Source organism: Musa acuminata, chromosome BXJ3-4 (assembly GCF_036884655.1).
Source record: "Musa acuminata AAA Group cultivar baxijiao chromosome BXJ3-4, Cavendish_Baxijiao_AAA, whole genome shotgun sequence".
Classification (NCBI taxonomy): Eukaryota; Viridiplantae; Streptophyta; class Magnoliopsida; order Zingiberales; family Musaceae; genus Musa; species Musa acuminata.
In genome coordinates, this window is record NC_088352.1 from 35,944,167 (window position 1) to 35,970,491 (window position 26,325).

At 35.0% G+C, this 26,325-nt stretch overlaps 2 protein-coding genes across 3 annotated transcripts; both read right to left on the reverse strand.

Moving 5' to 3' along the window:
- Positions 1-3,734: 3,734 nt before the first annotated feature.
- On the reverse strand, positions 3,735-4,620 carry LOC135636020 (miraculin-like). The gene has a single exon (XM_065147536.1). The coding sequence runs from the start codon at positions 4,593-4,595 to the stop codon at positions 3,993-3,995; it is 603 nt and encodes a 200-aa protein (XP_065003608.1). The 5' UTR covers positions 4,596-4,620; the 3' UTR covers positions 3,735-3,992.
- Positions 4,621-5,768: 1,148 nt separating this feature from the next.
- On the reverse strand, positions 5,769-24,944 carry LOC135635764 (myosin-1-like). Of its 2 annotated transcripts, XM_065147068.1 has the most exons (24): positions 24,713-24,944; positions 24,051-24,633; positions 22,111-22,212; positions 21,858-22,001; positions 21,607-21,757; positions 21,489-21,516; positions 20,276-20,441; positions 19,996-20,059; positions 19,860-19,873; positions 19,699-19,783; positions 17,925-18,028; positions 17,696-17,834; positions 16,650-16,768; positions 16,422-16,574; positions 16,256-16,345; positions 14,206-14,283; positions 12,728-12,886; positions 12,438-12,641; positions 9,196-9,401; positions 8,976-9,111; positions 8,277-8,406; positions 7,990-8,136; positions 7,824-7,903; positions 5,769-6,774 (listed from the first exon to the last, which is right to left on the reverse strand). In XM_065147068.1, the coding sequence occupies exons 2-24, from the start codon at positions 24,543-24,545 to the stop codon at positions 6,100-6,102; spliced, it is 3,669 nt and encodes a 1,222-aa protein (XP_065003140.1). In that variant the 5' UTR covers positions 24,546-24,633; positions 24,713-24,944; the 3' UTR covers positions 5,769-6,099. The 2 variants fall into 2 exon arrangements, with proteins under 2 accessions (XP_065003140.1, XP_065003139.1); XM_065147067.1 differs by having other exon boundaries at positions 24,051-24,944.
- Positions 24,945-26,325: the final 1,381 nt, after the last annotated feature.

The following is a 26,325-nucleotide window of genomic DNA, read 5'->3' on the forward strand; positions in this document are numbered from 1 at the left end:
AAAAGTCAAACTAAGAAAAGTCAAACAGTATCTTTTTATTTTTAAAAAAATAATATTAATAAAAAAAAAACTGTTTGGGTTCATATAGATTTAAACTAAATAAAAAAAAATAGTTTAACTTAAATTAACTTTTTACTATATATTTTACATCTATGTTTCACATTTATCAATCGATCCGACCTATATTGTTAGATCTTTCATCTTCAGTTGATCATTATCGTAATATACTTCATAATATCCAAGTATCATCAACTTCATATGTTATTGTATTTAAGGTCGAGTTCCATCACACCTATGAGTATTGAGTTCCATCGACGTATCCTTTGGGTTTCTATTTGGTAGCTACCGTAAGGAGGGTTCTATGGTTTACATTTCCAACTTCTAGATTTCCAAGACTATAAAGCAACCAATATTGTTTGTGATCTTTAAAGTATGTCTCGATTTTTATAAAAATATTTACTAAATTGATATGAAGTTAGATTCTAGGTTGCATTAATGTTTACTATTTTGAGCAAAACAACTTGTTATTTTACTATCAATTTTTTGAGATTTTTTTTAAAAAGTAAAACTTTTATCCAAAATAATGTTATATTTTCCTTATTTATTTTATTTCTCAATAAATTATAAATTTATCCGTTTAATATTTTTTAACATTTAAGCTTTTAAAGAGGTCCATAATATATGCAAAAAATTTTCTAATATATGATGCATTATTATTGAGAAAATTTTAAAAATAATGTATTGCATAGATTCACTATTCAAAATGATATCAATTTTTCAGAAAAACCCTGAATTTATATTCACTGATTTTTTTGTTTTATGTTTTTATATATATTTCTATTCTTTAGCATCTGAATATTATGTCTTTTTTTTTCCTTGTCTTTTGTATTTCAAACAAATTATAATACATCAATGCAATATATTTTTTTTTTCATATTTGAGCTTCTAAATAAGTCAACAATATATATATATATATATATATATATATATATATAAATTTCCTAATAGATGATTCACTATTGTTGAGAAAAAATAAAAAATAGTGCATCCCACAGATGGACGGCTCAAAATGTCATCAAATTTTTAGGAAACGTGTAACACTTATGGACATATGTCACTAGTTTTCTCTTTTTAAAATTTGGTTAATATTTTTGTGGACTTTTAAGCATATAAACAATATGCTATTTTTTATTTTCCTCTAATTTTTGTATTATTAATAAATTATAATGCACTCATGCAATATTTTTTACATTTAAGCTTCTAAATGGGTCAACAATATACTAGAAAATTTGGATTAGAAATTTTTTTTAATAGGTGATGCATTATTTTTTAGGAAAATAATAAATAGGATATTTATGGACATATGTCACTTGTTTCTATATTAGAAATATTTTAGTAATTTTATGGATTTTTGAACATACAGTGTGTCATTTCTTTATTTTTCCCTTTGTTTTTTTAATAAATTATAATGTAGGTATATAATTTTTTTTTCACATTTGAGCTTCTAAATAGATAAACAATATACGTTGAAAATTTGCTAAAAAAATCCTAATAGGTGATACACTATTTTTGAGGAAAATAAAAAAATAGTACATCAAATAGATGCACTATTCAAAATGATCTGAAAGTTTTGAAAAAGTATTGAATAGAATATTTTTGGACATATATCACCAGTTTTCTATTTTATTGATTTTTTAGTATTTTATATTTTTTTAGCATCTAGATAGTGTATTTTTTATTTTCTGATTTTTTTATATTTCTAACAAATTATAATGCATCCATATAATGTTTTTTTTTAATTTGAGCTTTTAGATAGGTCAATAATATATGTAGAAAATTTGGTCTAGGATTTTTTTTTTCAAATAGGTGATGCAATTTTTTTAGGAAAAATAAAAAAATAGTGCATCACATAGATGTACTATTTAAAATTATCTCAATTTTTTTTAAAAAAATTGAATAGGGTACTTAGGGACATATATCACGGATTTTCTATTTTAGAAATTTTGTGAGATTGTTTTTGATTTTTTAGCATCTGAACAATCTGTTATTTTTTATTTTTTTGTAATTCTAATAAATTATAGTGTTTCCATGCAATATTTTTTTTTTATTTGAGCTTCTAAATATGTTAAGAATATATGTAGAAAGTTTGGAAAAAAAATCCTAATAGCTAATACACTATTTTGAGGACTAATAAAAATAGTGCATTGCATAAATACACTATTCAAAATGATTTGAAATTTTTAGGTAAGCTTCGAATCAAATACTTATGGATATATATGTCACTAATTTTCTATTTTGTTTTTTTGGTATTTTTATAAATTTTTAAGCATCGAAACTACGTGTCATTTTTTATTTTATTATTTTTATTTATAATAAATTATAATATATCCATGCACTTTGAGAATCTAAATAAGTCAACAATATTAAAAAGACGCATCTTCACATATATTTTATATCACAAGAGAAGGAATATATAAAATAATCAATCATTTGTTTATGTTGTGTGGTATCTTATCTTCTAAATGAGACAGTAATTTTAGTTTGACTTTCGTCCTCGTAAGAATAATAATAAAAAATTAATATTATTAAGTTTTCATTTGGAAAGTTGTGAAGAGAGAGAGACTCTCCTCCCTTTTCTTTATGGGTTTTTCTTATTTTGATATTATTTCTCTCAAACTTCTCTGGTAAGGATAGTTACAATGCTCCTTGTGATGCCTCTGAGCCTTTATTCTTACTATCTCACTCTCCTTCTCCATCACCAGTATTATAATTCTCTGATTGAATAAATTAATTTATTTTTCAAATTATAATTATATATATATATATATGTGTGTGTGTGTGATCCAAAGAGTTGATGATATGTAAAATAATAAAATTAACAAGGAAACCTAAAAAAGCTACATGATATGGGAATCTTATACCACCATAATATAAGATTTTTCCATTAATCAGATGTGACAGGGTCCATAATAATATTTTTATTTTGATTTCATATCTTGGTTACCTTAATTTTATTAACAAAGAACTGATTTTTTTTTTTTTAAAGCACAAAACGAACTTCGATACATTGGTTGAATCATCCTTTGATTTGATGTGAGATGGTGAACACCATCACATCGGCGGGAGACATGTATGCTCCCTACACGTGCAGTATTTGCGTGGTGGGTGGGACCCATAAAATATTTAGCCTCATTTCAATCATTTTACTCCCTATTCATCAGTAACCCCGTCTCACGTTTCTCTTTCCATTACCGTCTTAATATCTCGGTTCTTATACTTTTAAAAATTACATTAAGATCTTATATTAATCGTGTTGATTCAATAAAATTCTTATATTTCTAACTCAATATAAGGATCTCAATAATTTACTTTTATAGATATATAAATCTTAATATAATTTATAAAAGAACATGGACCGAGATGCTAAAGATAGTTAGAGATAATATATAATTAACTCTCCGCGAGATCTATCTCTTCGACACAACTCAACCCATGTTTATTTTTTATTTTCTTCCACACTTTTTTTTTTTGTCTATTAGACCTCTAAAAGGAAAATGGATAAAAATTCATTTTGTCAGGAATACATGTAAAAAAAAGTCTGGTGGTAACCCACCATTAGCTAATTTAATTTTATTTAATAATTTCATCATTATAAAAAAAGTTAAATATCATAATAATAGAAATATATATATCCTAATGAGACAGAATCTATAACTTATTATCATTTTTGCACAGCAGGAAAAGAGTCACTCATGTTGATAGAGAGATTCATTCTCCTATGTTTGAGGGTAACCTGTGATTCATGGGAGTGTGGCACAAAGAGTTTGAGAATGCCAATCCACCACACCCATACCCACACACGCGGGGGCTCAAACAAAGCATGCAAGCCTCCACCATCAACGAACGAGCACAACCTGTTGCCCTAACCGAAGACAATGCCTCCTTTATTGATATATAGATGTATGATAGTAGATGTATTCACGTACCGAAGCTCATGCCCTCTTGAACTCGAACGGGAATGGCGTGTCATCCCTGATACCGAGCCACTGTCTTCCACCTTGTTCGTAGACACCCAGAGATCCACACACAGGTTTGCAATAATCACACACCGTCGGGCAAAACACCAGCTTATAGACTCCTTGGTAGCTCTCTATCTTGAACCAGTTGCTCAGCGTCTCTTTTCCCGGGTTCCCGGCAACTCCTCCGATCACCACGTAGTACCGCCCCTCCCCCTCGTCAAGCTCCAGCTTCCACACCGTCGATTGCACGCATGTGGTGAACGCCGAGAAGATGACGTTCGTGTCCGTCGATAACTCCACGGTGTCGTCGTCGTCGTCTTCGGGCGAGAACTGCAGCGGCAGGCCGTTGTCGGCGGGCAAGCTCGCCAAGGCCACACTTCGAGGGCAGGAGCCATTCCGGCCGGCTAGGGTTAGCCCGCCGCCGATGTCAGTGACGGCGGGCCGGATGTAGTAATCCACGCCGCGCTGTAGCACGTTGCCATCCGTGTCACGGACCGGCTCGTCCGCAGATGCCGGAAGTGCGAGGGCGGAGAAGACAAGGAAGATAGCAGAGAGGACGAATCGAGTCGGCTTCATGGCTGATGGTGGCGGGAGAGATGAGAGGAAGCTGATCCATGCAGGCAGTATTTATACTACGCTAAGTAGGTGTTAAAGGTGAGCAGAGTTCACAAGAAACCAGGATTCTGTAAACAACATTTTGTGTTCTAGAAAGCAAAATGCAAGTTGGACACCATCAGAGATTGCCGAATTGCAGGAAGTTGATGAAGAACACAGCTTTGAATTAGATGTAGATAGAAAAGTATTTGTCGTACTCACCAAGTAATCTATAACAAGGACTTTATTAGACGTGGATTTTAAGCCAGGTGGAAGCTCATTACTTTATCCAAATATCATCATCCTTCTTTTCCATTACAGCGTTTGTGTTTCCACACTTAATTGTCACTCTAATCACCATTGACGTATGTAAGACATGGTCGAAGAGCAGAGAGAGAAGGCTGTGAGAACCTTCATCACAAGATAAAAGTAGATGAAGAGGAGAACGAGTCATCTGTTGCTTCCAGAGGCACGTAACTTTGTGCTTAATTTATGGCTCGTGCATGACTTTTGAAGGTTTAATGGTCAACTAAGTTGAATTCGATCACTTATATTGTTCTGAAACTTAGATTGGCCAGCTTCTATCCATGCTTATCCTCATCTACAATGCTATGATCAAAGAAGTCTGGTCACAGTTCTCTTCATTTGGTCTGCTGAGAACCACCGATCCACCAGCTGTCTTTATGGGAACCTATTTGATTGGTTTATTGAGCTTATGCTCAAATCTGAGGGTTTACTGATTACAGCTACATGTTGGATATGATCACATCCTTTCTTTCCAAGATTTGACTATCATCTTTTGCTTGTTTTAATTTATCCATGTACAGTGTGTTTGGTTTCTTGATTGGACACTTTTCTTTCATAAAACCCATTGGTCTTGAAGACTATTATCTTCTTGTGAGTTTTGGAAAAGTTGTCCAACCTGCTTTGTTTTTGGTCCCAATGATTTATTGTCACAAAATTATCTGTTTCAATTGCCACAATGTGCCGTAATTTTCTTACACTAACTTTTGGTTTTATGGTTGAAGCTGTGAAATATGTTGCATGCTGTTGATTATAATCTTTAGATGAGTGTGTGATTTGAACCATAATGTCACAAGACAAATAAACTGATCTTTGTCTGTGTAGACACCTCTCTAGCATATCATCACCAAATGGAAGGAAGAAAACTACTACTATATCATAAGAATTGATAGTAGTAGGCATTGTTGAGAGAGAGATAGTACATCATCTTTCAAGTGGAAAAATCTACAAAGCAGATGCTCGATACCAGTTGACACATCATATGTATATGACTCTACATGAACATGATGCTTTGTGGCCATATACAACTGATCCACCAAAGTACCTCGACGCTATTACCTTCTTTACCCGTCAGACTCTTTGTTACTGTGCAGGGATGCACAACAGAATTCTCTTCTTCCAACATAAATACAAAAATCACAAAGGCCAATGGAACAGCAAATATAATAAATTTTATCGCCATTCAAATTATCCTGGCACTGTTCAATCTCACCCACCATTTCCTCTTCCCCTTGTCCGAACCCGCATCGTCGGTGCCGAGCTTGTTTATGATCACCTTGGTCTCACGCAACCGAGAGCTGAAGTCCTTTTTCCACAGTTCAAAGTTCTGCTTCAGTCTCCTCAGCTCTTTGTCAGGATTCAGGCTGGCGTCTGACTGACCGGACTTCACCTCCACCAGAAACTTCGCATCATCAGCAAACACTTGCGTCCGCTGGTCGAATTCTTCTGCCAGACGGCTGATAACGCTCAGCCCAGCACTCATTTCTCTGTCAAGCACTCGCGAAACCAATCGTGGCGTTCCATTCTCCTCCCGCCCTTTGGTCCTAACGTGTTCTGCGCTGCCCCAGCTATGGTCAACCGAGGCATCAGAACTCCGTTCAACATCATCGATAGCAAGGCTTTTCTTTGCGACGGAGAGGCTAGACTGCAAGGACATCATTTGCTTCTGCCACACTTCCTCCATGGACCTCATCTTCTGCTCGTACTCTGACCATCGGCTCTCGTACTGTTGGAGTCTCTGGTGGAGTATGTCATTTTCTTCTTCCTTATCTCTCAGAGCAGCCTCAGCTTTTAGGATCCTCCTTTGTAATTCTGCAAGGACAGTGGCCTTCACTGAAACCTGTTCTGATTCTCCACCCTGAAAATATATACAGATGTACCTTCAGAGAGCAGAACAACAAAACAGAACAACAGAAAAATCGAGTTGCTTATGAAAATTTTCAAGTATCATCTTGACAGGTACTTGAGAAATATAATGTCGAGGATGAACATGAAACAAACATGTCCTTGTATATTTAACCTCAAAGGACATAAATGAAAATTAAATAAACATGAAAAAAAATATACTGCAGCACAACATGGAATTGCAACATATAACTGCAAGTCATGCAGGTTCCGGTCTTCAGACCACCTCTATGGTCACATGGTGATTGTGTGGAGAACCAATGTGATCCACATTCTCCCAGTCATACCTTAACTGCGTCAAGCACATCATATATGAGGAAACAAAAATGTGTGCAATAATTTATATGTGTTGTGTTCAGGGTCTGCCGTACCGAGCTGTACCGCCCGGTACGGGCGGTACGTACCAGTCTGACAGATTGTCGGTACGTGGACCGCCTGTTACTGGTCCGAGTGCACTCGGCACACCTGAGTGTACCGCTCGGTACACCTGGGTGTACCACTCGGTATACCGTACCGTACCATACCGAGCCCAGGTCGAAATATCGGTACGGTACGGTATTGCGAACCTTGGTTGTGTTACAACATGACTCAGCAATTGGACAAATAGGTCATAATTTCATGCATCAAAATATCTGTGGCCCTCCACAAATGGCAAAACAACTGGAATTTAGAAGTTGATCCAAATGCACAACTTCTGATCAGAACTAATTTCTTATGGTTGACAAGATTGGTCATTTCTTTAAACTCTCTATGAAAAAAAAAAACTAGTCATGTATTATATTCCAACCCTTTGGAAACCAGAGGCCTACAGTTGACAAATCTACTGGTGCTACTATTAATAATCTAAATAAACCTCCATCTAAATCGACAGTGTCGATAGGGATTCTTTCAGATAAATTTGATTCCAGTAATCAACTGGAGTATAAGAAAGGGCTTAATATTAGAAAAATGCAGTATAGATTGTTACGTTGGAGCAGAATTAAACAAGTGTCAGTGAATTACCTTTGTTACCCCAATATACTCGGTTGCATTGAGCAAAGCAATGTTTCCAGAACACCTCCTAACAAGCCACCCACGAATAACTGTTAAATAAATGTACGATCAGTACACAATAGAATATTCCAGAAACAAGAATTCCCAATCAAACCCAAGATGTGAACAAATGTACCAGATTGGATTACTATTGAAGCATTACGGACACTGACAAAGTCTCTCCGAACAGATCTACATCTCATATTTCTCTGTAAAACAATTGCAGCTCTGTGCCTCTGAAGCAAAACTACGTATGTCTGTCTCGTCTTCTCACCCCGAATGACTATAAGATGATACAAAGACGTAATTGTCAGATTTTATTGCTTGTTAACCCTATCAAAAATATCTTCACCAAGTTAAATATAACAATCTAGTTTCTTGCAAGAACAATTGCTCCTTATAATAAAAGGGAGAAGAAATTACATGATTGCAATGCAACAATTCCTTTTTTACGCTCTTTCACATAACGACGAGCTTGATGGCCTCTAAAACAGCTTTGAACCCTTAAAATGCCATGGAGAGTACGATTTCTTGTATCTTCAAGTGCACCAATCTATGCACAATACCACAACAAGAAAGTCAAAAAGAAATGAACAGAATCTGTAGACAAAAAAAGTTAAGCTTCATTTTTTTTGCTTTTAATCAACATTAACTATAAATGTCCTCTATTCCTTCCCTACAGGATTTGATATGAAGGGTGTTAAATTGCATGAAACTGACTTGTTCATAGTAAGTTTAGAATGGAAAACAGACAATAGAGAAGGGAAGGAACAAAATTTGGAACATGCCAAACCCGATAGAAAAGCAAAAGTAAATGTTTAAAACAGTTCAGAATAAAGGAACATTGAGTAGGATAAAATGAAACAAGCAATTTGCATCATTTAACTCTATACATATAAATCAAGGTTCACCATACCGCAGCATACCAATCGGTACACACAGTACATATCAGTTTGACAAGGGACCGGTATGGGCGATACATATCAGTTTGTCGATACGCCCTATCATACCATGTGTTAATACGTTGGTATGGTTAGGTACATACCATACCGATGGCCGATCAGTACACCAGAATGGATCAGTAAGACGAATCATGATATAAATATTAGGCTTTTGTCTCACCTGTCCAGTTCGAAAGAACAATTTTGTGTAACCCACTTGATACATCTCCGGAAGAATGTTAAACTGCTGAAGTATTGCAACTGAGACACTTAATGGATCTCGAGATGCAACATTCTCAAGAAGAAGAAAACCATACCTGATAGAGTTAAGAAGTTAAAATAATAAATAAATAAAAGGATCATGCAGCACATGAAATGCAGAAAATGAAATATCGTTTTACCTCCTAGCAAATTTTTGGTGAGACATTCTCGTAGGATAACCAGATCTTGATATACGAACCACTTCTAGAACTCCACAGCACCTAAGCTGCTGCAATACAAGTCCTTGTTCATATGTTTCAGGAAGTTGTGAGTTGTTTGGTTTAATGCAGCGTATGAAATGAGGTGTTGTATTCCCAAGTCTTTGCATCAGTTGAAATAATTGCCCCTGAACAAAAAAGAGAAAAGAAGAATAATGTAGAGTAAAACAAAACCATCTGAAAGGAAAAAAATTAAAATACATCCATAAAAACAGAAGGCAAAAGAATGTTCATTAAAAGCCATATATAAAATGTTTATGGTAAAAGGGTGCAAAAATACATTCGAACTCCATCACAAAACTTAGCATCAATTATAAAGATATTGCATCAATATCAGAAGATAGAATTTTAAAGATATTGCATCAATTATAAAGCCTTCAGAGGGACTTTAGAAAAGATGTCAACAAATGGGGGAAAATTAAAAGAAAATTGCAAAAAATGTCTTGTCTGGAGCTATGCATAAAGCACGTGTCGCATGCACAAACCATGATGCCTGACCACTACGTGCCAAATCGGGTCAGTGGGCCACAAAACGAAGCAATTAGCATGCCATTAGAGAAAGACCACTTACAATTATAGGCACAAGACTCAAAAACATAATCATAACTTAGAACCACTACTCAACCAACACCTGAGATAGTATGCTTCTATGCCAGATTAATGAAAAGAAAAAAAAATCCCAGTGTCTTCCTAGAAATAGCACCCTCAAAATCAACATGAAACTATGCCATTATCAAAAGATGGCAAACAGGCTACTCTTAGTTGGCAAGCCAAAGAAAGAGCTCCTCCATCAAAAGGTATATGATGTAACATTGTGTGAGACTTGGTTGTTTCTTTTTGAAGTAGGAAACCTACATTATGGCCTTTATCAGATCCACTTATTTAGGCATCAGCCAACAAAAACAAAACTGACAGCAAGGATGAAGCTTCATTGGGAAAGGTGGAACACATGACCACCCACAATGTCAATGATCTTCCACTACCCCTGAGGCCTGCATGTCATGGACCCAACCTCATGTGCAATGCTTATTTAGGCACCATCGTCTACTTGCATATCAATAAACCTTTTGCAGTTTTAGTCACCATTGCACCACCTGTGGGCCCCATCAGTGTTGATAAACAAGAACTAAACTTCACTCCTCAAGCTGATGAGCTGTGTTTCAGGTATAAGATCATAGAATCATGATCTCTTCTTTTCATGAAGAGTTGGAACAGAAAAAAATAAAGAAATTTCTTGTTTCAGTCAAATTACACACAAAACATGTCAGAAAATATTTAAAAAAAAAATCATGAGAGAGAATTTTTCAATAAAAAGATAAGGCTTTTGTATTCACTAGAAAAAAAGCTCTTCCAATTCCACGTGAAATATCCTTGCCAAGAGACTCAATCCTTAATTTGTCTCATGCTGTTGCACTTCTGAATCACATGTCCAATGTCCCTGACTTTGTCTCCAACTCAACACCTTTGTGTTTGTGTCTTCAACTCAGGATCATAAACCTCACTATCACCTCATCTTCCTAGAATGAGTCTTCTTTCACAAACATATTTTCATAATTATTTATACATATTATTTTTTATACCTTACAATTAGTTTCAGAAGCACATTTCATATTAAAAACTTTAGGCCTTTATGTTAAATTATAATACTATAAACTAGTTGTTATTTATATATTAAGTCCAATTTAGACTCAATCACTTAGTATCATTCAACAGGGTCATTGAAATCCCTGACTATCAACAGGAAAGATGTCTACCATTGATACTTTTTCAAAAACAAATAAAAAATTTGGATGTATAGAATATAGATTACAAGTTTGTATTACCAGTTTAAACATTTTGAAAGATAACTTTTGGCACCCTTGGCATGAAATTTTGGCTTTGGAACTGGATGACAAGAAGTTTATAAATTTTCCCAAGTTAGGCATGTAATGCTGCTTTAAATAGGATGCAATGATCATGTCTTACAAACTGTTCGACCGATTATGAATCCTTAATGTGTTGAAGAATTAAAAAATTAAGATACATGATGAACAAGCTACAATTTTGTTTTAACAACATGTTTACAAGTCAAGGTGGCAGGTTACTGTGATCTCCTGTGAAAGATTTGGATTCAAACTTGGTTCCTGAAATCTTAGTGGCAAGGTTAGTGTTCCTTAAGGTCAGTACCAGAACTAAATAATCTTAAATATCAGTCCTCATTATGTTAGAATTAAAAGCACATCTCACATAATGCATAAGAATCTGATAATAATTTAATGATAAAAATTTGGTTTAGAAAACCAAAATAATTAACAAAATGAATTTCAGCAAAAATTAGGGCTCTTCACAGTGCATTTAATTGCAAAAGAAGGTACAACATCATTTTTAATGTAACATAAAATGCAATAAAATGGATCAAAATGGCCCCAAAAAACTATCATTTCTGGAGAGGGATCAAATCATCAAACAAATTAACATGCAAGTCCAAATTATAAAAAATTGCCCCAGATGATATGATATAACCTCACTATTATTTCTACATGAAAAAGTTGCAGTCTGAGATCTGCCATTGTAAGAAAATTTGAAACTAGAAAAACATCATAAGCAGATATATTATTTGGAGAGTAATTTCAAACAACCTAAGCAATAACAATAATTTCATCTCATTTAAAAGAAAAGGTTGGCCAAAGAGATTATCTTCATAGACAACATAGAGAGTGGCTGAATAAGCGCCTTAGGTAGGTTTTCAGAAGATGTTGCCTTTACTTATTTATGTTTGTCAGACATAATGTTCTCTTATTGTCAATGTGGAAGACACTATCCATATGGCAAACACCTACTCAATTCACTACTGTCCATATGGACAACACCTTGAAGGGAATCAAGCTCTGGACACCTTATTCCCGTTCGTGCGCTCTTTGCTTTAATCTGGATTTTATAAACAACTGATGGATTAAGATAAAAAGACTGAGAAACTGATTTTTGACCATAATAAGGTGGTGACACAGGTCGCAAACAGTTTTAGCCATCACATACTACTATAGTCAGTGCCAGATCCAGTGAGTTTGTCATATAACCTTTTATTAGCTATGCTGGTTCTTTTGTTTCAAAAGAAAACCAAATAGTTAACTATCTCCTACCACTGCACAACATGAAAATTTTGTATTCAAGAATAAGATCTTTACCTTAAACTTCGAAGCAACACTTAACTTTTGGGAATCTGCACCACCAGATCTATACGGATTCGATGCTGCATTTTCGGATTGAAAAAGCATTTTGGAAGCAAAGGCTTGAGGAAGATGGCATGTACAAGAAGCAAGAAGCTGGATAGAATCCATGTGTAGTAGATCCCTGTTCTTCTCCAAAAACCCAGTTGTGTCATAGACCACCTAAATAAATTATGCACCATCAGAAAGTTTTGAACAAAGTACCAAAGAATGTCAAATAAAAAGAAAAATAAAGTTTAAATAGCAACCTCCCCTGCATAGTGATGTACTGTAAAGGCTTTGCCTCTCTCTCCTCTAAAGCAAGGACTAGAATTAAGATGTTGCTTAAGTTTATTTGCAAATGTAAGATCAGTTCCATTTGGGAAAGTGGACTCCTCATCCAAAAGAGATAACAACCCGAGTGGCTTCTGCAACAAGTAGAATTATCTTAAAATGAAAAATATTCAATGGTCATATTAAGTGTTTGAAATAAAGATGGCAAGCAAAGATAGTTGAACTCCCGATGCAACAAGCACAGTCACATATTGTCATGACTCATGATTGTATAATCTAACTTGATATTTCTAACATGACCCTTGGGACAACAAATGGAACACGTGAAAATATGTTATAGGCCTTCTAAACTTAGAATGCAATATCTAACGTAATATTTCTAACATGACCCTTAGGACAACTAATAGAACATGTGACAAAATATATTATAGGCCTTTTAAACTTAGAATGCAATACTAATAATTATCATGTTTCAAAAATCACACAAGAGATAAAATTCAAATGAGATGGATACTTCTAAAGCATATCAAATTATGACACTGTCCTACCAAAATATTGTTTATCGTTACTAATAAGATAGAAGCGCAGAGAACAATTGTTTTTTTATCTCAAGTCATGTTGAAGATCTGTACTGCATTCCCAAGGATAAGATCATTCGTAGTTAAAATCAATCAACTATTTGCTTACAATAAGAAATTGCAAAGACAATAATGATCAAATTACGACCAAAACCAATGAAGAGGTTCTCTTTGATATTTAAGCTCTTTATATAAAATTATAAAAGCCCCTCATATCTTTGCCTATTGCATTCTCAAGTATGACCTAAATTATAATCAAACAACTAGAGTGCATGAAGATATACAATCACAAACATGATGATAAAGTGAAAATCAGATTAAAAAAGAGGGTGTTTTTTTATATTTGAGATCTTTAAATTACATAATAATAGCCCATCAAATATGTGATATATCCAATTTGATTCCATCATTCTTTATATTTGCATGTCAAATGTAAAATCTAGGATTGGTTTGTACTCGACACATTTGTATCTTGTTTCTACTAAAATATCCTGCTCTGCCAGAAAGCATACAGAAACAGCATAGAAGAACAGTTCTCTAAACCCCTTTAGCCCTTGAATCTTTATGAATTACCTATCATACATCTATGATTACTGCAAGTGGGTGAAAAGTTTGAACCCTCCATTTTCTAATAATTAATTTACCTCCATTTCATCTATAAAATAATTAAAAAATGATGAAAGAAAATCTTCTTAATAGGAAGGCTACCACAGTAATTCTACTTCCATGGTTGCCTTGACCATATTACGACTGTCATAATTCACAAAAAGACAGTGAAGGTTCAAACAGAAATGGAACTTACTTTGATATCTATTAGTAGTGACAGAATAATAAATATATAGAGAGAATTAAGGAAGACAAGAAATAACACATACTTTCTCAAAAAGATTTAAGCAGTCTTGATTATCCTCGAAGTCCACTTTTGCCCAGTCTATGCCATCTTGAATATATTCCTGGTAAAGAAATCATAAAAATATGGACATACACAAGGACCAAGAACCTTAAACCCAATGCAAAAAAGGGGTAATAATATTAAATTTGTCAATGAAATTAATAATAGTTGACAAAATAACAAAGCAAGCACTCAAGAAATATAGAACACATAAGAAATTTTAAATTAAATTTCAAAATGCAAAACTTGTTATGCCAGGCATGTAGTATGATCAGAATTTGCCAATGACATGTCCAGAGCCAGTAAGGTGGCAAAAAGGCCTTGGCACTAGGTTAAAATTGATGCCCAACTATAACATGAGTCGCAAATCAGAATGTGCATAACATAATGAACATCTTATGCCACTTGCAGCTTCATTCTATCTGCTTCATCAGCATCAGCGAGCTAAAAATTTAAAATATTACTGGGGTAACACTTTACATGAACTTATTACAAAACATGATACTAGCATATATCACATAAGCAAAAACAAAACATAGATTTTTCATAATATATCATTGTTTAATTGGAGATTAGTTTTGTTTAAATCATGCATTTAGAAGAATCATATTGGACATGATCCAGTCTGGATGCCAAGACAGCAGGTCACCTTACTTTAATTCAGGAAGTCGACTTTTTTTTCTCTCAGAGTATGTGGGAGAGGAGAACTACCAAGTTTGAAGCATTTCAACAAACTCTTCATGTAGAACGTGCAAGGTAGTACAATAAAATATCCTTTGTGGTTCATCAGCTTCATCTGAAATGCCACATGATGACTGTGGCAGAGTGACAGCCTTCAACTATAATTAAATTGACACCTACATGTTAAATATGTAGAGAATACACTAAAGTTGCCTCTCAAGGTATAGCATTTGACTCGAACTCCAACATAATACAGGTTAAGTGATAGGCATAACAAGGAAAAGGATTTCATAATTTAAAAGGTTGACAACAAATCCTCATAATTAAGCCAGATGAATCACTTCAGTTTAGGTTCAAGGAACTTTGATCAGGTTGCCGAAATAGAAAATCTAAACAATGTATAATTATGTTAACAATACAAACTAATATTCAAAAGCTAGTTTTGATCATGTTTAAATCTAGTTCTAATCATACAGGAAAGATAACAAACATTACAAATGGAATTCTGGCAAAAAGAATGTAGAACCAGAACATGTGCAAAAATAGGTTTCTCTACTCAACATGATCAGGTTTCCAAAATGCTCACAATCGCATATTACTCATCTGAATTGTCTTCAAGAGTTTTGTTCAACAACTTGCAATTGTAAATATGGTCTTTAACATGGCATGGAGCCACAAATAAAATAGTAGTAAAAACTAAAAACCATACTGAATGGTTTAAGATAAAAGATTTTAGTAGCATAAAAGGAATTAGCCTTCGTGGAATGCTTGATCTAATGGTCTTTGACAACGATACTACTAACATACCAAGTCTGAACCACATAATGGATTACTATACTAGAAAATATAAGACACTCAAAGCAATTAAGATTGCGGATGAGCAGAGCATCCACTGTAAAGTGGTGTTTAATAAAATGATTTTAATTGCATGGTTCTTGGCCCATCAGAAGCATTTTGGTTTCAGAAATTTCATTTATTTGGCAATTTTCACATTTTTCAGTTATTTAAAATTACTTCAGCTTATATGGTTTCAGTTCATCCTAATTAAAATCAATGATTTTTGCAAGCAAGCAATAAAAACATGATGCCAGATCTTTTTCCTTAGATTAACAGGAAAAAAAATCAGAATAATCAGGATTACTACAGCATCTTCATCGGTTCATATATAGGTATTGGTGGCTTTGGGCAAAAGATGAACAATTATGAAAATCGGATGGAGTTTTTCAACTGTAACAGGAAAATTGAGGTCAATGTATCAGCCTTAACCTGCCAAGCTGTTATCAAACATAACACCCTACTTCTGTGTGTACACTCCACTACAATAAATCATCTATCAATCTGATTAAACATACCTCTTGCTCCAGCTTGAAGAGATGGCGATTGAAATGCTGCTGCAATCTTTCATTAGCATAATTGATGCAAAATTGTTCAAAACTATTCTTCTGCAAGAACATAATGTACTATGAGTTCAGCTGAATCAGTCAGCAGAAGCTGTACAACAAGTTAGAAGTTCATTACATCGAAGGATTCAAAACCATAAATATCAAGAATACTGATTGATCTGCCAGTGCGACGCTTTCCTATTCCAAGTGATTTATTGATCTGTTCTACAAGCCATTCAAACAGACTAGCATATAATGATTTTGCCAGTGCATCTCTTGTATCAATTGCCTACATAATAGAAAGAGAAGCAAATGAGTCACCCATAGTTGAAAATGTCACTTCAAAGAGAGGAGTACAACAAACCTGCGAAAGCGTAAGCTTCTGGACAATGTTATCATTTCCAACCTTCATCTTCCGTGTTGACAAGGCTAACTTGAGTCCAGAAAGTGTGCATCCGATGAGCTTAGCAACCGTTTGGGCACCTAAATCAACATTCATTGTTATCAAAAAAGAAAGAAAAATGTCACACCATAAGTAACAAAACTTAACATTACACTTATCAGAGGCTTCAACAGATGGTGCGAGAAGAAAAATTGAAGTTTCTGCAGAAGACTACTGAACCCATTTATTGCTAAATATTACTTAGATTGATACTTATGTAGATAAATAACTAGATATTAAGAGTTGAAAAAGCTGCAGAAAAGAGAACAAATTTAGGAAGAAGAAAGCATAAAATAGCAATAAATTCACATTATGCCTGATTGCCTGTATCTCAGAAAATGTAAATTTATATAAAAAGTTTCATAATAAAACAATAACTCCTCATTAATGATATCTCAAATTAATTAGCATGGTAATAAGATTGGAAGAAAAAAAGTAAATAACGTCAGAGTTTTCCTTAATTCTAAGAAGAGAAATAGCAATAGAATAACATTAGTAGTGTCATGACCAAATATATGAAATCTTAGACAATAGTCACAATATAAGGAAAAAAGTCAGCTAGATACATTAAACTCCCAATTAGTTCATTAAGCATCATCCATTAAAAATGGCCTCGTGTATAATGGGTAACAATGTGTAATGTGTTGTGGTGTCTATGCTCTAGAATCCATCACTACAATGCAGCATTACACAAGAAAGCATGGGGAATGTCTAAACTATAAGTTAGCGAAATTAGTAAATGGCAACTGTCATGGCCAAATTATAAGTAGCAAATAATTAAAAGGACCAAAAGAGGTTAAAGGATACAAGTTGGTAGTTTCCTATAAATTATAAAAAAACAGAAAGAAAATAAAGAAAAAAGGAATAACAAGGAACATTTCTACTAAAAATTTAAAAAACGAGCAAAAACTAAAACAAGAAAAAAAATAAATAAATTAATTTAATTTTATTAAATCTAAAAGGCTTACCTTCATCTGCAACGACTTCAACATGATTTTCATTGTCAATCACTGTAAAAGAGATGTTACCCAACCATAAAACTGCAGCAAGCATAGCAAATACACTTTCTTGATCTTCTTTGCTGATATGAACAACATCCATAGCTTTCTGTAACAATATGTGAGCTCGTTAGCCAAAGAAGCTCTGTTCCTTGTAAGATTACACATAAGTCAGTTTTATAACAATTGGAAGATTTACCTTAACAACATGGAACCTTTCAGCATCATCAACGCTGGAAATAGTATAGCAATTGCTCTGTTTTAAATATTTATATTCATCTGCTTTCCTCAAATTCAATTTTGCTGAATACAGAAATGCAACAGATTAGCAAGACATGATAGCATGAGAATGTATCTGCAGATAAAATTTGAGCAAAATGCCCTGCATACATAAATAATGCAATCTAAAAAAAAAAGGCCAACTGTGAAAAATGAATCAAAGGTTTCAGGATACCTATTACTCAGTACTAAAAACACAATTCAATATATATGCAGGAAAGTTGATTATAAAGATTATAGTCAAATGTAAAATCTATGTTATATGAGAAGCGACCAATCTCACAGTATAATACGCAAATTGAAGATTCCATAAGTAATTACAGAAACATCAGAAGACATTACTTAGCAATGAATGATTATACAGATAACTTAAGAAATTTATCGGGCGTATGATATCATCATTTTATAGGGTTAGATGATCTCTTCCTTTCATCTAATTACATAATTTAATGAAGGGTCAATAATGAGGCTCGACAAATAGCAGAAAATATTAGCAAAAATTTTGTGTTAAGCTGACTTACTGGAAGATGAGCACAAATTGGCATCTATATGACTAGTGGACATAAGAACTTTCATGGACAATACAAGGGCCTCTATTTTCAGACATGCTGAAATGTGTTTCAACAGACAATTGAGAGAAGTTTTGTGGAGAAGTACCAAATGCAGAATTATAGATTATAAAATTAATAAACACAAATATTTGGATAACAGCTCATGCTGTGATGTCTGCATACATAGACGATATGCGTACACAACTCTAATATAAATAGATCAGCAAAGTGCACAAGGTTTACCCTAGTGCAAGGGCTACAAAACAGTCAAATGTATGAAACCTCCACCCTACTTGCCAATATTTCATTTACAACAATAAAGACACTAACACCAAAGTCCTAGAAGAGAAATCTTATATACCAGTGCTCAACCACCACAACAATATGTAGAACTAAAGCACAGTTCCTTCAACGGTCACTGTATGGGTGTAGGTACAAGATATACCGAATCAATCTAGGATAACATTATGTGTTATGGGTCATTGTCTGATACCTTGGATTACATGCCATAGCAACCTAGGAAGTAGAAGTAATAGGACAAGGAACCCCAATTGTGGATCCAATGAGGTATGGGAAACCTCGACAATCTTGGCATTGTCAGCTCTAATAGAAGAATCAAATAATTGCTATAAGTTCAGTTGTCACAAGCAAAATCAACTACAATGCTAATACCTATATGAAATAAGCCTCAACGTCGTGGCCCAGAGTGTTTAAGCTCAGGATTCTTAGTATGAAGTTGTATATAGTATATACAACCACTTCTCATTTTTTGTTGGTGAAGGATCCTTGACATTTCACAGACTGCCAAATAGTTAAACATGAGACACACTAATCCAAACCTGTAATTGTATTGATTATATTTCTTGCAGTGTATAATATAAACAAACCTAAGCATTCAAGGATCTCAAAATGACTGCTTTTGTAAAACTCTATGCCATAAATGCTCCAATCATATATAGCAATATTCTCCTTTTTTTTCCAAACGACTGGCAACATTATAGCTAACTATTATACGACTATCTAGTATTATGCACTTTAAAAGATGTACCATCTTGCCTGTAGATAACATTAAGTAAGAATATAATGTTACTAGTACAAAAGATTCCTGATATGAGAAGCAAAGTTTTGGACAAAGTAGCATACTTCTTAGAGATTGGGGAGCACCAGCACATAGATGATAAAATATATGATACGATCGCTCACCCACTGCACATTGTACAACTCTTGACTGCATAATAGTAAGGCAATTCAGAAATGAACAGTAAACAAAATCAAGGAAAGGGGCAAGCAGGCAGATCGCGTACCTTCTCAAGTAAAACTGCCGACACGTTCATAGAAGAAAGAAACAGAAAGAATGAAACTAATAAGACCGGTGTGGAGGAGCAAAGAACAAATTCTCTTAATGGAACTTAACAGATCACAGCAAACCACTGCACTTACATGTTTGAATTGAAGCACCAGATATTTTTCCAGTCACACTGAAATGAATTTCAATCAGCTTGCCCTGTAATAACAAACCAGGATTTTGTGAAACGTATTGGATGAGAAAGAGTTTCATAGAAATTTCATAACCAAAATAAGCAATATGAAAATCAGATTTGTGCATTCCAGAAATCATTATATTTTTCAATTATGTTACAATAGAAGTTTCCCAACAAAATATTTAAAAAAGAATCTTTTAAATGGAAAACAGCAGCCTATAAAGAACTAATTAACTTACAAAGCGACTGGAATTATCATTCCGTAATGTTCTTGCATTCCCAAATGCTTCAAGAATTGGATTTGTCTGTAGAATTTCATATTCAATGCCGCTACCTCCTCCAAGGGCAGCCAGATATTGCATAGCTATCTTTGCCGTTTCAGTTTTCCCAGCCCCGCTTTCACCACTACCAAGCCGATCAGAATTAGTCAATTTCATTTCCCAAGAATATGTGCTGCCTCATAACTTATTTACAAATTAGAAAGAATATGTCAAGGTTGATGTAATTTTGATGAAGAAAGAAGATAACAAGATTCTATATTACTCTCAGGATTGATCAAGGTTGATGTAATTTTGACCCAAATATAAGACAAGGTTTTAAAAAACTCTCATGGAAAGCAATACATACAAAACAAATTTGTTACAATATAACATTATTCATCCTTCAATTTCACTATTTCCCTTTACCACCCAGCATCAGAATACAAAACCCTTGTTACTATGGGAAGAAAAATACACATAAAAAGAATATAACAGATGTAAAGGTTCAAGATTAAACAACAAAATATAAAATGCAAGTCAAGATTTTTAATCTTTATATATAAGCTAATAATTAGCTAGATGCACTGAAGTTGAAGATTCTTCATATTTATTGCATGAAACACCTGCATACTTCTAGCAACTTCTTATGTAACATCACTTTCAAAAAAAAGAAGGAAACACCTTAGGTAGGAAAAGCTAGAGAAAAATTCCTTCAACAGCCAAATATTCCTTCAATTAGGTAAACAAATGTCCAAGTCATGTATGATACCAAGTTCCTCCAGATAGTTAAACAGAAGATTCAATCAGAAGGAAGCTGTACAAATTAAAACGAGAAAGAACTAACTGTTTAGGGTTGCAATTTTTATTTCTTAACTGGTTGCTACTTAACAGGGAAGGAAAAATCAAAAGGTAAAATGACTAACTGCTTTATCTTGAATTTTTTATTTCTTAACCAGTGGTTGTTACTTAATGCTACAAAAGGTAGCACAGCACTACGGACCTAATTTGTAGTTGAGTTCAGCTTAATACATAATGAGTGCAAAGTTTAATATTTCGCTCTCTGAGATAGACATGTGTTTCTATGTTGCATCAGTGCAATGGAACATAAGAGGAACAAAATTGAAAGAATAACAATCCCTAAAGAATAATAAATTAGGACTACCAGGCTCTAATTAACTAAATAAATACCAACCTGATTATAATTGACTGATTGACTTCATCTGCAATTCAAGTAATAAAAGCATGAATCAGATAATAATGTACATAACTGAATTATACATCAAAGAAAATCGTAACCATGATAGGAGTACCTCGTATCATTTCACGGATGGCAGTATCAGCTATCACATAAACATGTGGGCTGTTCATAGATTTATGCTTATATGCTTCAATGTACTCATTCCCATAAAGATTGACTTCTTTAAATGGGTTGATGGCAACCAAAACTGGTCCTGCTCTAGTCTAACATGAAAGTGTACGATAAAATAGATTGAGGTAATTTGAAACCCAATAAAGCTTTGCTTCTTAATGGAGACAGATAGAATTGAGTGTAAATACTCACGTATATCATATCTCGGGAGTATCTAAATTGCAGGTTGTACAAGACCGATGGTTCATTTAAATAACTAAGTTGCATAAGATCATCAACCCCATCAAGTATTTCAGGGTTGGAAGGTAACAATGTTTCAGTGTTGAGACTTATAACCTGAAAATAAAGAAGTTGCCTGATTCAAGTATCCAGAACAAATAATAGAGCATTACACCTAGAAGCTTGAACAATTTATTTTTCCTGATATGGAATTTGAAAGACTTACTCCACCATGAGGAAGTGATATGACAGACTCTGATCCAGAAGATGATAATATGGTCCCTAGTGCCCAGTCACCATTAGAAAGTTGACACCAAGCTTGATGTTTCTGAAAGAATACACTTGAACTTGTGGGTATTTGAATCAATAGATGACATGTTGATCATGTCATACTAACAAATATTATAGAAGTTAGAGAGGCAGCATCAATGTATTTAGCAGATATGTCTATTATGATGCATTCCAGGTATTCCAAAACAGAGATATCAGCCGCCAGCTTCATTTACTTAGTGGTGGTGACCATCTAAGAAACTAAGACAGCAATATTGCATAGAGCATTGATCTAAAAAAATGTCCAAATATGCATGTAAAACATTTCTAATTAACTTCAACTAAAATTATAAAGAAATTGTTGGATGGGCATAATGAGATATTCTACGTATCCAATATAAACAGACCAGTTGTTACATCATGTAAAGTGTAGCATATGTTTATTTAAGCTGCTGAAACAACCAACTGAAAACTTCATGACAGTGAAAATTTTAATTGGTTCAAGGCAGTAATGGTAGAATTAGAATAGCATTAGAACACCACTCAATCAAACATCAACGTTAACAACCATGTTAACAGTCAAAAATTGCAACACCAACAATCATGTTGGATCATAGATGTTGTTAATGAAACCAAACCATACAAACAATATTATTAGCATAATGTCAAGATCTCACCTTTGATCCATCAAACTAAAAAAATTCTGAATATGGTTGTAGGGAAGTGCTTAACTGCTTATGCATGGTTGTATGAGAGATGCAACCACTTCCCACTTGCCACTGTCATAAGATGTTCTGGTCTATGATACCAAAGGCAGAGGACATGCTTATGCAAGGATCTATTTGAAATGCAAAATGGGAGCTTTATTTTTTTTATCAAGTAACATAATTTTGATGCAAATTATCCCAGCAACTTCTATGTCATAGCATAGTTGAGAAAATAAGAGATGTATTAAGTTCCCTAAAGGCCAAGGGAACTTTAAAATCATAAGCAGTAATATTATTCCTAAGAAGCCTGTCATGTGAGATTTTTCAAATCATAAAAGGCCAAGGCATAAAAATCCCTGTATCTAAAGAAAGAAAATCCTAAAAGAGGAGAGCGAGAGAGAGAGAGAGAGAGAGAGAGAGAGAGAACTACCAAATATTAGACACAGAGTAATTATGCAGTACAGGGTTCTCAATTCGATGTGTACCGCCCGGTACAGGCGGTATGTACCAATCCGAGAAGATGCCGGTATGAAGACCGTCCTCTACCGAGCGGTACTAGTGTTTTAATTGGTATCGAGACGTACCGATCGGTACCGAGGTGTACTGACTAGTATCGCCCCGAATTTCAACCGTTATTGAGGCATACCGACCTGGTAGGTAAAGGCATTTTTAAGGTTTTACGGTGTACTATCGGTATGCCATGACATACTGACGGTATATACCGGTACGTACCATACCAAGCATAGCTCAATACGTCAATACGGATTGGTATTCAAAACCCTGATGCAGTATACATTCGCTGTTTTAAGATAACAATATAAATATGGAACATCACAACTACAAACTAACTATAGCTCAAACTTTTGAACTAGAGAATCCTAGCACAGAGTTCTAAGTAAGACACAAAGAATCATAAATCACTCCAGTTGTCCTTTCCATCCATTCACATTTTTTTTGGCTTAACATTCTGATAATTAAGCAAAAAAAAAAAGTGCCAGCTACCTGTTATTAGTTACACTGTGCTTTGTTACATTGTTGGAAAAAAATGATAACCCACAATGACTAAAGTCAGACATTTTATTCTTAAGCAGAACAATTCTAGGGTCAACAATCATAATGTGTATATATAATCCTGAATCGAATGCAATGATCACAGATGATTAACTAAAGAAAGAAGCATAACACCAACCTTCTTTGCAACATAAGAGCTGGTATCTCCCCAGTTAGACTCAAACCTCGACGGCGATATCTGGGGCATTCTAGAAGTCGATAACTTGGACATTATAACTTCTCCTTTCTCCTCTTCGTCAGGTCTCTCCTCACGAGAATTGGTCTTAGAGCTGTACGGCGAATCATCGTTCCCCTCAACATCCGTTGCTTCCTCCGGAGGTCTCTCCTCACGAGAACTGGCCTTCGAGCTATACGGTGAATCCTCCTCCCCTGTGGCATCCTCCGCACCCTTCTCTTTCTCATCATTTTCTTTCAAGACAGCAAGTTTCGAACCAGAGTCGACCTTCTTGTCCTCGGAAGCTGAAGGCGAGCCGCTAGTGAACCTGAAATCGTGCGGCAGCGATTTCACGGACTGCAGCGAGATCGGCGTGCGGGGCTTCACCTTCGGCCGCTCCGGCCGGGTCGTCTTCTTCGGCTCCCGCGTTCTGGGCGACGACATTCTCACAGACGCCATCTTTAGCCTGATCTAGGGATCCCAAGAACAAATCTTGAAAGCTTCCACCCAGCAGAAATACTTAATCTTCACCACAGTCCATCATATCCTAACCCCTAAAAAAATCAAGAAAACCTAAAAGGGAAAAAGGAAGCCAGAGATCCAAATCAAACAAGCTCGGACGATACCTCAGTCTAAAACGTCGTCCAGGAACAAACAATCCAAGAAACAACCAAAAAATGAACTTTTTGACAAGAATCCAAGCAAAAAAAAGGGAAAAAGGAGCAATTTGCAAGATCTCGGTGGTCTTCAAGACAACAATGACAAAAGAACTGGATGAGATCAAACGGATGGAAAGAGAGAGGGGGAAGTCGAGGTGGGGGAAGAAGCGGTCTTTTCTTCCTCCGCTGTGAGACCAGAATCGTTTGCTTCTTCTATTATTTTTTAACCACCATATAAAATTCATATGGCTGTCGCCGTCTCTCTTTTCTTTTTCCACATAAAATATGGGAAAAATTGGTTCGGTGGATATAATAATTGTTTAAATTGTTGCCAAAAAAGCTCACTTTTATGGAGATCTCTCAATGGGAACGGACGAACGCGGCCTCCGACCACAAAACCCTTGGAGAGCATGTGACGGAGTTAAACGGCTACTCTACATTGACGGATCTACCCCTACTTATCTCCAATATCCCAAAGCATAAAGCAGGAACGATCATGTTATTCCTTTAATGAGAAGGGCATAAAAGGGGTAATCCGAGGGATATGGCAAAAGCGCATCTTTGACTAAAGAAGGCAAGCGAGGGAAGAGAGGAAGCTGACGGGCTAACGTCACGGGCCCGTTTTAAATGACAGACGTTGGATTCGAATCGGACGGCTCTGCTGCCGCCTTTTCTGATGGAAAGCCGGCAAAAGTGGCCCTGCTGAAGGCTTTGCCACCGTTTGAATTGTCCGCTGTTGCCGTCGCGTTTGGAGCGGATTCCGTCACCGCTTCGTCCTCTTTTTGGGTGAGAAAATGACTTTTAATGCTTGCCAAATACCCATCCCATCGTTTGTCATTTAAGCAAGCACCGATTAGATAGTAGGCTTTAAAATGCGCGCATACCTGTAGATTATACATCGAGTATTCACCTTCCTACGATTCAAAGGCAAGGATTTTAATATTGAGATTTCACCTAATCACACACATCATTTGAGCTTGGACTATACTGATTCATTCTCATGTGAAAGAATGTAGAAGAAACATGATATTGTTGTCTGTATGACATAGAACACATACCCAATCAAACAAGAAGCATAAAAAACCATGGCATCTTTCAAAAGAAGTGCATCTTTTGTAGTAGTATGGTCCTCCAAACCTCCAGGTTTTAATATTAAGTCTCCTCTGTAATCCTTGTACCCAGTGAGAGGCCATTTTGCCTGCACCAGAGCACACAGAGCAATGAGTGTTTGCGTTCTGACAGATGTCAGTGACAGCATCTATGATCCATTCATCCATTTCTCCGCAAGCTCACATTCGATTTAGTTTAACTATCAAATCAAGAGTTTATTCTTCTGGTTAAACACAGTTGGGTAAGTTGCTTCAATCCGTTGTGTCCACGTCCAAATGAGTTGTCTTGCTCTTTCGTTAGTTGAGGTCTCTCAAGAACAGGGAGGCTCTTGTCATTCCCATACTTTTTCTATTCCTCCTTTTGTGGGAGAAGAGGACTGAAGCTGACATAAATTAGAGACACTGAAACCCTCTTCTCCACAACAACCCGGCAATTATTACCACAGCCTTGAATGAGACAGTCTATCCTCG